Source organism: Nelumbo nucifera, chromosome 1 (assembly GCF_055504915.1).
Source record: "Nelumbo nucifera cultivar China Antique chromosome 1, China Antique-T2T, whole genome shotgun sequence".
NCBI lineage: Eukaryota > Viridiplantae > Streptophyta > Magnoliopsida > Proteales > Nelumbonaceae > Nelumbo > Nelumbo nucifera.
In genome coordinates this window covers 60,580,467-60,591,209 of record NC_142649.1, presented here as the reverse complement: position 1 = coordinate 60,591,209, position 10,743 = coordinate 60,580,467, and the positions used below count along the sequence as shown (strand labels likewise).

The following is a 10,743-nucleotide window of genomic DNA, read 5'->3' as shown; positions in this document are numbered from 1 at the left end:
ATTAATTAACCACTATGCCAATCTTAATTGCTTATCATAACATGCTTTTTTATGCTTAAAATAATATTTCTTGCCATTTTTTTGATCAATAATCATCTTTCTTGCCTTGGTGGATGATTCCCAACAAATGCTAAGATTTGATTATTCAAATTTATATAATAATAAGATGAATACAAATTATATTTATTTATTAAAAATTAAGGTATATATTAACTTATATAATATATACATAATAAATATTATCTAAATCTATATAATAAATACTGAGTAATAAATAGGTTAAAAAATATTAACAAATAAATTAGTTATAATCACATAAAACTCAATTTTATTGTTATTTATATTTTTTAAAGATTTTTTTAATTTTCTAACGTATCCATGAATATCTTAATTTTTCATTCATATCTATGCATTTCTAAAATGCATCTTGATAAATTTCTTAAAATTACCTTTCCGATACACCTTGCGTTTCCGATACTTGGAACCTTGGTTCCATCCACAAATCTAAACAGAATCACCTAACCCTGCCAAGTGGCAACTTTATACCCCGGCTGATTTATAGTTTTTTTTTTTCAGTTTGTACCGTCTTTTATTATACTTCCGCAGGTATGTTTACATTTATTCCCATGTTCACACATAACACTTATTCTTACTATCATAATTCACGCATATCGATAAATATACACGATGTTTTCAAGACAAGACTTGATAACAAATAAGAGGGGAGCCAAGGGGCATGTCGACATTGCTGATCCAATAAAAAGCAACTGAATGCTTCTCCACTTGGACCATCTGATTTGAGATAAAATAAATTGTTTTTTTAGGAGCCCCAGTTCAACTTGGTCTGAGAAGCTGGGTAGTTTATTAAAACATTGAAATATGCACTGAAACATTCTTACATCAAAATGACAGTTACCAAGTGTGAAGGTCTCCTTTAGCTCTGTGCACTATTAAAATGATAAATGATGAAACATATCAGAGGTATGGATACAAAGAACTTGCATTTATTACATAATTAGACACTAGAAAGAAAAGGGAGAAGGGGAAGAAATGGAGGATTTAAGTCACAAGTTGAACATAAGAAACAATTAATTGTTCTATGGTAAGTTTGAAGTATAACAAAGTAACCTAGGTTTGACTTCCGTTAGCTGCCAAAAAGCACATGCCAAATGTATTATTAGAAAGAAAAAAAGAAAGCCTTGCCTTTTCACATCAACCAAAAGCTAGGATGATCCATCATAAGCTTATCTGGGAAAAATCACGCCTCAACTACTAATTACCTCAACAAGCTGCAACTGAAAGACTTCAATATTCAAAACATAAATATAATTGGCCATCTAGTAAATAGAAACCCGAAAAGAGATAAGCCAGCAGCAACAAGAGGTTGTTACTTGTTAGGTCTCAACAAGAACTCATGATGTAATTCCAGAAGGAAGAAGTGCAGCAGCAACAATCCTCCCTTCCTCATTCAGTATGTTATAAGTTGATGCAGCATTTCTCTGCCAACCAGATGAAATAAGGAAAGAAAAAGGCCAACCATCAGGTGTATTTTAGCAGAGGAGAATAGGTGCATATAAGGAAGCTGAAACCATCTCATCCATGTAGTGTTAAAAGCCAAGCATCATAATTTTCCATTAAGGTTCCATTTGGTTTGTGGGATGGGAATGGAAAATATGAAATATTCTCAAACATTATTCTTCCCTTCCCAGGTTTGTAGGATATCATGAGATGGGATGGGAAAAAGGTGGGATTACAGATCTCAATTTTAGCGATGTGAAATCCCACCATTTTTTGTGAGAAACAAGTGAGAAAGGAGGGAGAAACTTGTTTAATAAGAAAAAACACCTTCCTTGTAGTGTTTTTAAGAGTTAACATTAGGCCCATGATGCATTAATAAACTTTATTTAATAAGACAATAATCGAATAATTAATTACAATTTATTAACAAATACGAATTAATAAAATAAAATATTAACAATAAGCATACCAAATAGTAAAAAATATTATTAATTAATTCATAATTATTTAATAATTAACAAAAATTAGTTAATAATTAATTAAGTAATTATTAAAAAATAATTAGTTATATTATTATTAATTTAATTAATAAATAAATAATAAAAGTGGTACTTAATTGAAAATAACTAGTAATACAAAATAAAAATTATTTATTAATTCATAATTGTTAATAACTAATTAATAATTATTTAATACAATAATTATCAATATTCATTAATTGACTAATTATTCACAAAATTAATGAATAAAAATATTAATAACAAATAATACTAAATCATAAAAAAGTAGTTAATATTTAATTAATAATTAACAAAAAGTAGTTAATAATTTATTGATTAGGTATTAATGAAATTAAATAATTACATTATTGCAACTTCAATTAATACATAAGTAATAAAAATTTCGAGTCAAAAATATTAATAAATATTAAATATTATCAAAAAATTAATAAATATTAAATATTATCAAAAAATTAATATTTAATTAAGTAATTATCTAAACATAAAAATTTTAATTATTAATTTTATTAAATATTACTAATTACCTAATGAATTAATTAACAATTGTTATTGGGGTTGATTTTCCCACTGTTTTCCCTTTTGCAACCAAACAAGGGAATGGGAAAATTTTCCACACATTTTTCCTTGTCTCATCCCTTTTCATCCCACTGAAATCTTCCCTCAAACCAAACATAGCCTAAATTCACCAACTTAAAGACCAAGCTTGTAAAAGTTTCACAACTCTAAAGAGATTACGTTCTGGTTCTTAAAGGTAGCTAAGAAAGACCCAAAATTTATTCTTGGCAACACTATATCATGTTCCCAACTTCCAAGTTTCAATCATCATCATCATCTAAGCCTCATCCCAACTATATGGGGTTGGCTACATAAATCCAGTTTTGCCATTACATTCTATTTAGTGCCATATTCGTTGTTAAATTAAAAGCGCTTAAATCATTTCTTACTACTTACAACCCATGTCCTATTTGGTCTATCTTAACCCTTCTAACCCCTTCAACTTGCACTAGATCGTTTCTAACATATAGGGGTGTCAATTGAACTAGATTTGGTCCAATCCAATCCAATCCAATGTGAGTCCATTATAAATGGACCAGGTCAAATCCAATCCAATGAATATTTTGGACCATTTTGGACTGGTCCAATTCAATGTTTGGAGCATCCAATCTATTCAAATTCCTTTTGATTTAGATTGGTTTCAACCCAAACCCGGTCAATTAATACCTATATTGTTATCTGATATAAATGGACCATATATTGGCTTAATCCAACCTAATCCAATATAAATTTATCATGGATGGACCAGGTCCAATCCAATCTAATAAATACTTTGGACCAGATTGGTGTCTTGTTGGTCCATCCAAATTGATTTTGGACTAGACAGGGTCCAATCCAAAACCGGTCCATTGACACCCTTACTTACATATGCTATAGATGGCCTTCTATGCACATGATTAAACAATGTTTTCGAACTGTCGTTGACCCGGACAGTCGGACCATTCGGACCAGAAACCGTTCAGGTGACCAGTTCCATTTTACCCCAAACCCGTTATTTGGTCAAAACCGTTGAATTAGTCAACAAATCATTGACCCGAACGGTTTGACCATTGAACCATTCGACCCGGAGAACGGTTTGCTGTAAGGTTTTAAAAACTGAGAAATCTCAGATCTGCGCAGATCTTGTCTCTCTCACGTGAGAAGGTGAGAGAGATCTGAGATGTGTGAGACAGATCTGCACGAGATGGTGAGAGAGTGAGATCTGAGACTGAGAAATCTCAGATCTACTTTCATCACCATTTTGCCACCATCGCCGCCGCTGTTGCCGCTGTAGTTCGCCATCGCCGTCACTGTTGCCACTGTAAATCGCCGTTGTCGCTGCCACTGCAACCTGCAAGTCCTCTTCTTCTTCTAAACTCTTTCAGTTTCAGCCGACAGTTTTCTCAAATCTCTCTCATTCAAAGTTTCAAACCTTATTTTCTCTTATATAGTATGCATCTTACCCTAATATTCCAATCTAATGGGTATGATGTTCAAACCGTTCAGACCGTTTGACCCAGATGGTCGAACCGCTGACCCGGAAACCGGTGGCTAGAATGGTTCCGTTTCCAGGTCAGTTTTTAAAACCTTGTGACTAAACCATTTCAATCTACTTTTCAATTTATCATCTATTGGAGCTACTCCTGGGTTCCTTCGGATAACTTCATTTGTGACCCTATCATCATCATCATCATCATCATCCATGCCTTGTCCCAACTATATGGGGTCAACTACATGAGTCCTGTTTTGCCAATCCATTCTACTTAAAACCATGTCCACTGTTAAATTATTAGTGCTTAAATCATTTCTTACTACTTCAACCCATGTCCTTTTTGGTCTACCCCTAGCTCTTCTAGCCCCTTCCACTTGTAACTCATTTATGACCCTATTTTCCACTCATCCATCTCAGCATATGCATCATCTTCCAACTTCCAGTGCATGCCAGTTTTGCACTGAGGTCTAGTGGATACCATTTACCCTTTGAATGAATCAAGACAAATAATTCTTCGCAGCAAGCTTGATATTGAGGGCACTCTAGCAGGATAGCAGCACCATGCCCAAGAAACACAGTAATGACATACCAGCTCTTGAAGGTGTTTTACTCACTAATACCAATATCCAGGCATCATCCACCTTCAATCAAGGAATTGATGCCACCCATTCTATTATCCTGATTCTCATTTATCATTCTTTTTGCATTAAGGTAGCATTTGGTTTGAAGGAAAAGAAAGGAAAATTTGGAATATTCTTAAAGATCCCAAATGAAGTTTCAAGTGGTGAATCACTTGCAAGATATACATATAATCTAATTCTAAGCTCTGTGTATGTGTGTGTGTGAGAACTGACTTGAGAGGCTATGATCACTGTTTGACCCAAATGTCCCAGGTGCATGACCTTGCTCCAGCAAGTGTCAGAAATAGGATTCACTCAAAACTCAAAACCATGGTTTTAAAAAATGACCCGGAAATGGAACCGTTCTGGCCACCAATTTCTTGGTCAACAGCTCAACTGTCCGGTTCAAACAGACGGCCCGTTCTGACAAAAAAATAATTAAAAACATAAAAACGGCCAAAAACCATTGAACAGGTCGACAGTTTGACTACCCGGGTCAACGGGTCATTGACTGATTCAATGGTTTTGGCCAGGGACCGGGTTTGGGGTAAAATGGAACCGGTTGCCTGGATGGTTCTCAGGCTGAATGGTCCAACTGTCCAGGTCAACGGCGGTTCAAAAACCATGCTCAAAACATAAACCTCTTGGACAAAAAAAAATGTGTTGGCATTATACTTTTCTCTTTTCCCAACATTACCACTTCCTCTTCTTTCACCGAGTTTCCCAAGACAAACACTAACATGTTAATGGTATAGGAGAAAGAAAATGAATAACTGAACCAAAGAAACAAATCCAAAATTATGAAAGGAGTAACAACCGAGATAAAATAAATACCGAATCAATGGCTTCTAGTTTCATCCCAATTGACCGAATGAAGTTTCTAAGTTCAGGATTCACATGTTCAATGTGCCTTCCACAGCCAAGAATCAAAATTTCTGAAAAAGAATGAATATTGTAACAAGCAATTAATAAGTACAAAAGAGGATTACATAACGATTTGTGCTACTTGCAATTTGCAAACAACCTTGCTTTCTCTGTTTCTAACACACTTTCAGCATGTCATATCTTTGATTATGTTGCCATATTTATTACCTCGAATATCAGTGCAATTGTAGTTTCTGTAACACTTCTTTTCTGTTTCATTGAATTTTAGAAAATCTCATGTGAGATCCTCATAAGGGTCATTACATGGTGTAATGGTAAAATCTCAGGCTGGCAAGCATGAGAATGCAGGTTTGAGTCTGAGAGCAGCTACTTTGTGAAAATAAAATAAAAGGCCAAAGGACCATATCCAGTGTACCCCTCCCAACAGCCCAGATATATGGGACTGACATTGTGTAATAGCCTTTTTTTTTCTTTCATTTGAGATCCTTACCTTTTTTCCAATTTTCTTCTTCGCTTAGCAAATGACATTTTCACTCTTTGAATAACTATAACTATAATTATATTGAATTACTTTTATTTATTTTCATATGTATACCTTTATAATTACTTTGTTCAAACACCTAAAACCTAGACCTAACTGAGCTGCATGTGGAAGCAACTAGGCCATCACCTCAACATCATTTTATCTTCTTTTCTTTGTGATCATCTAAAAGTTCATCCAATGACATAAATTAAATTACAAACTGCATGTAGTATACATAAAATCTATACATAGTTAAAAATAGTAAATAAGTTATTGTATACGTTTCTCTAATGTGCAAATCTATTTATATGTTTTTTGATCAATAAAAATCATAAATAATTTAGCCTAGGCAATCAATCACTCAGTCTTGGTGGAGGTACTGCATGCCAAGACAACCATATAGGGCATGGGCAGCATGCTAATAATTACTTACAAAACATCTAATTTTTTGTTTAATGCATTTGTTGTGATGGTTGTAAAGAAACAGTTGATCACCTCTTTCTTCACTGCTGATTTGCTGCTAATATGTGGGTGAAGGTGTTATGTTTATTTGGGACACAAATCTGTTCTCAAGCAACAACAAAGGAGTTCCTGGAAACAACACACACACACGCACAGAGAGAAAATACACTATGCGTTGCTCTAGAACATACTATAGTCCAAATATACAGTCATATATACCTCTCCTATTAGGTTTTTTTTTTAATTGGTGCACCATCCTTTGGGCATAGGCTGGAGAACAGAAAAACCAGAAGGGATTCGCCATCCAATATTAATATAAATTGGATAGATGAAAAGAGAACAGGTATAACTGTTGGAAGGGAAGGTATGTACATCAGGAGATTAAATCTCCTTCATTGGTTTATTCAGTCTATGCCCCCATTCAGAAGATGGTACATTGATTGAAGCCTGCATTGACTAATTGTTCAAAGACATGAACAAAGGAAGTAGGACACCACCACCTTTTTTTTCGATAAGTTAGGAACCACCTTTCTTCTCTAAAAAGATGTCAACTAGATGCTCACCTGGTGTAGGTCGAATAACCTGGAGGATAGATAAGCTGCAATAATAAAGAAAATACGATGTTAGTTACAACTGATATTTGGAGATTTGCACATACATATTTTGATACTGTACAACAAAATTCAGTTACACCAATGATGTTATAAAGAAAAGACTTAATATCTAAAATTCCATGATTTCAGAGTGTAGGCTATGAATTTCTTAAGGACACTTCTATATTTAGGAAAGCCTCTTGTGCAATTGATGGTGCATAAAGTCTATAACTATAAAAGTTTACACCTTGAGTTGAGATCTGTTCCTCAATGCAAAGCTTTTGTGAAATGCCAGAAGCCTAGTCTTCAATTATTTATTCCAAGGCCTACTCAGAATGCTGAGAGTATTACCTTTACAACATGCCTTAGGCTGGGCCCTGAAATCAGAAGTAAATTTGGAGTTTCTTTTCATTTTCTTTACCTTTTTCTTGGTGAGAGTATATATGTAACTACAAAGAAATTGCAACCTCAAAGAGTGTAACAAATGATTTCTACTACCGCTCTGATTAATAATGGACCTGTGAATGGGTAAGGATTGGCACACAGGGAGGTCCTTGCTAGGATGGCAAGATAGCACTAGGAGGAGGTAGTCGGAGGTTGAAGGGGAAGTGAGCTCAGATCTAAGATTTAAAAGAGTTAGAGCAGGAAGAGGAGTCTCAGAAGGTGCAGTTGTCTGCTTCAGGGACTCATGAAGGAAGAATGGAAATCTGATCTCTTGAGACCCTGCCTTGGAGATCCTATTTATAGCTTTTCCTGAAGGCTTTTCCCTTCCAGAAAGTTCTTTCTGGACTTGCTTCTAGAAGACTGGCCGGATTTGTGCCATCTGGACTAGTTGGGGAGTCACCATGTGTCCCTACTGGGCTTTAGTACTTGGGTGTTCACCCTACCACGACATGCATGTGTGGAGCCATGAGCTGCAACTGCAACGCCCTTCCCTAAGTTTGTAGCACCCATGTATGTGATTGTTTGCGACCTGGCTAGTTGTTAATCTTTTAGATTTGTGATTTGGCTATCTGGCAATTCATTTTGACATGCAACTAGGCACATTGTTGTGATGCAGCATGTCCCGCTCGCATTGCATTCCGGATTGCAAGTCGTGGTCCCTTGGGTTTTACTTATAGTTCTATGTTGTTGGCTCAATCATACCCTTTTCAATGGGCAATCACTAATCACATTCTCCTACAAGACCTAAAAGTTTTTTAAATATTTTTTTTTACATATAACTGTTATGCTCCTTTTTCTACCATGTATGCCAAGTTGTATATAGCTCCTTTTTCTAACCATGTAAGTTATATTTTGTTGGAACCATGGTTGCCAATATTAGCAAGATTCGGTGAAATCTCCTCATTTCACTTAAGGGGCAATATGAAATATTCCAAAAATCTCTCTCCCCCTCGGCCCCTCCTATCTCTGAACTCTGATACATTGCCAATGTAGTGGGTATGTTTCAAATTTCATTGACAAACTATACATCTAAGGTTTAAAATTTTATATATCATTGAAATTTTTCAATATTTTGTTAAAATCACAAAAAATAAATAAATCTATTTCAAAAAGAACAAATGGGGACTCTACAATTGGATGACAGATTACTCTACTAAATGCTAAGTCACTATAATTCAAAAAATAAAGAAAGAAAGAAAAGATGATACTCAACTATAAAGGGGAAAAATGGAAGTTAAACTGGCAAGTGAATGGCATGGCTATAGAAGATAGGATGGCCAAAAGGCTAAAAGGGAGACAAAGAGAGATGCCCATTTAAGTCTCTTAATCTTCTCTTATTTGATGTAATAGTTGTTTGCTATGTTTTTTGAGTCTTAATGTGAAATTATACTTCTGGGTTATCAAAGCTCCCGTGAAAATGTCCAAAAAAAAAACATAACAGTGACGTTTTTCCAGGTTTTTCAAAACTCCAACCACTAACTACTGGTAAACCTGTGGCCTGTAGTACTCTAGAAGTGTGTTCTTTCTTTTTTTGTTTTTGGTGGGCTAATCTAGAAGTGTTTCTTGCCATTACCTAGAAGTCGTGGGGATCCCCAAATGAATTCAAAATGGAAACTGAGAGAAATTGTCTTTCCGTACATTCATTCAAAGTCAAATGAGAAATTGTCATGAAGCACCAAAAATGATTTGATAAACCATATGAAAGGATCTACATAGATATATCATTTGTTATCTGTCAAGGTAAAAGAGGAAAACAAATTCATTCAGATATTTCATAAGAATAATGAAGGGAAACTAAATAAACAATTAAAATATGCTCATGGTTATTCCATATTACACACCAAAGCACCACAAAAAGATTCCTCCACCAAAATATGAGCAAGTAACCATTTGCCTAATTTGATTTCTACAAAGGAATAGAACCAATCCCAGGTACAGCATTGGAGTAACTGGAGCAAAGCAATAGTACCAATCCCAGGTTCAACAATGGATTAGCTGGAGCATTCACCCCAAGGCCCAAACTAGGTAATAACACCAAACATGACCACCTAAGTCCAAACTCATTAATCCAGACTATTGAGTCGTAAGGCTACTTCCTCAGTGGTGAATAACCCAAAACACAGAAAAAAAAAAAAAAAAAAAAAAATCGAAAACAAATAGGATAAGTTTTAGCCACCCAGTTCACTTTAATCAAAATCAATAAGTTAAGTGCTAATCAACCTAAATTCCAATTTCACTAGCGTAAAGCCCATAGTTATTGTTGTTCAGTCTCCTCGTTCAGACAAAACTAATATGGAAATAGAAATGGAAGTCATCTTCCTAGACCATTCAAAAAATTACATCCAGAATCAATTCAAGAACATACCTGTCTGCAGTGATCTCTGAGAACTTCTTGGGGCCCCAAGACATAAGCAAGTTTCCGATACAAAGCAAGCTACCCTCATACTTAACTCCATTTACTGTAAACCCCGTATCAGTATACCTAGACAAAAAAGGAACGAAGAAATAGATGAGAAAAAATGAAGGACAATAAATTATCCAATCAAATGAGTTGCATAGAACTAAAAACCACTCGACGTGCAATCAAAACGCATAACTGAAGCAAGTAATCATAGCAAGTCAACATACCCTTGGAAGCGCAATTGATCCTCAGGGACATTATCGATGAGATTGATCTGATCGTAGAGAGAAAAGGCGCGCCTAAGAGAAGGGAGCGGCTGATTTGCAGGTTTAATTGTACTCTTGCTTAGGGTTCGTAGAAGGGAAGGTAGGGTCCTTGCTGCTGTGTGCCTCGCGGCAGCCATTTCGTTCCACCAGCTCGATAGCTCGGTCCCGCTGTCTTCTTCTCATTCCTGGTTCTCTGACCCTCCCCAAAACGAGGGTGAGCAAAAAATCCGAAAATACCGAACCGACCGAAACCGAACCGAAAATCGGTTAACCGAACCGGTCGGTTCGGTTTCAGTTCGATGTTTTTAAAAAATCGAAGGTATCGGTTCGGTTTCAGTTAACCAATATAAAAACCGGCAGTTAACCGAACCGACCGATATACATATATTTCTATATATTTTATATATATTTATATTTATATATATTATATATATTTTATATATCATAAATTAATAAATATACATTATATATATAAATATATATT

At 35.0% G+C, this 10,743-nt stretch overlaps 1 protein-coding gene across 2 annotated transcripts; it reads right to left on the bottom strand.

Annotated features, from left to right (window-relative positions):
• Nucleotides 1–922: 922 nt before the first annotated feature.
• LOC104594378 (uncharacterized) lies at nucleotides 923–10,461 on the bottom strand. 2 transcript variants are annotated; one of them, XM_010254666.3, is made up of 6 exons: nucleotides 10,221–10,461; nucleotides 9,958–10,074; nucleotides 7,119–7,153; nucleotides 5,520–5,620; nucleotides 1,392–1,499; nucleotides 1,072–1,295 (listed from the first exon to the last, which is right to left on the bottom strand). In XM_010254666.3, exons 1-5 carry the CDS (start codon nucleotides 10,394–10,396, stop codon nucleotides 1,413–1,415), a joined length of 516 nt encoding a protein of 171 aa, XP_010252968.1. In that variant the 5' UTR covers nucleotides 10,397–10,461; the 3' UTR covers nucleotides 1,072–1,295; nucleotides 1,392–1,412. The 2 variants fall into 2 exon arrangements, with proteins under 2 accessions (XP_010252967.1, XP_010252968.1); XM_010254665.3 differs by having other exon boundaries at nucleotides 923–1,499; nucleotides 10,221–10,460.
• Nucleotides 10,462–10,743: the final 282 nt, after the last annotated feature.

What these genes read in the sequence shown, in the direction of transcription:
- LOC104594378 (XM_010254666.3), bottom strand. Translation starts at nt 10,396, where the DNA reads ATGGCTGCCGCGAGGCACACAGCAGCAAGGACCCTACCTTCCCTTCTA. An exon ending in GATCAATTGCGCTTCCAAGG is followed by an intron (nt 10,075 to 10,220) that starts GTATGTTGACTT and finishes TTTTTTGTCTAG; the next exon opens with GTATACTGATACGGGGTTTA. An exon ending in GGTTATTCGACCTACACCAG is followed by an intron (nt 5,621 to 7,118) that starts GTGAGCATCTAG and finishes ATTCTTTTTCAG; the next exon opens with AAATTTTGATTCTTGGCTGT.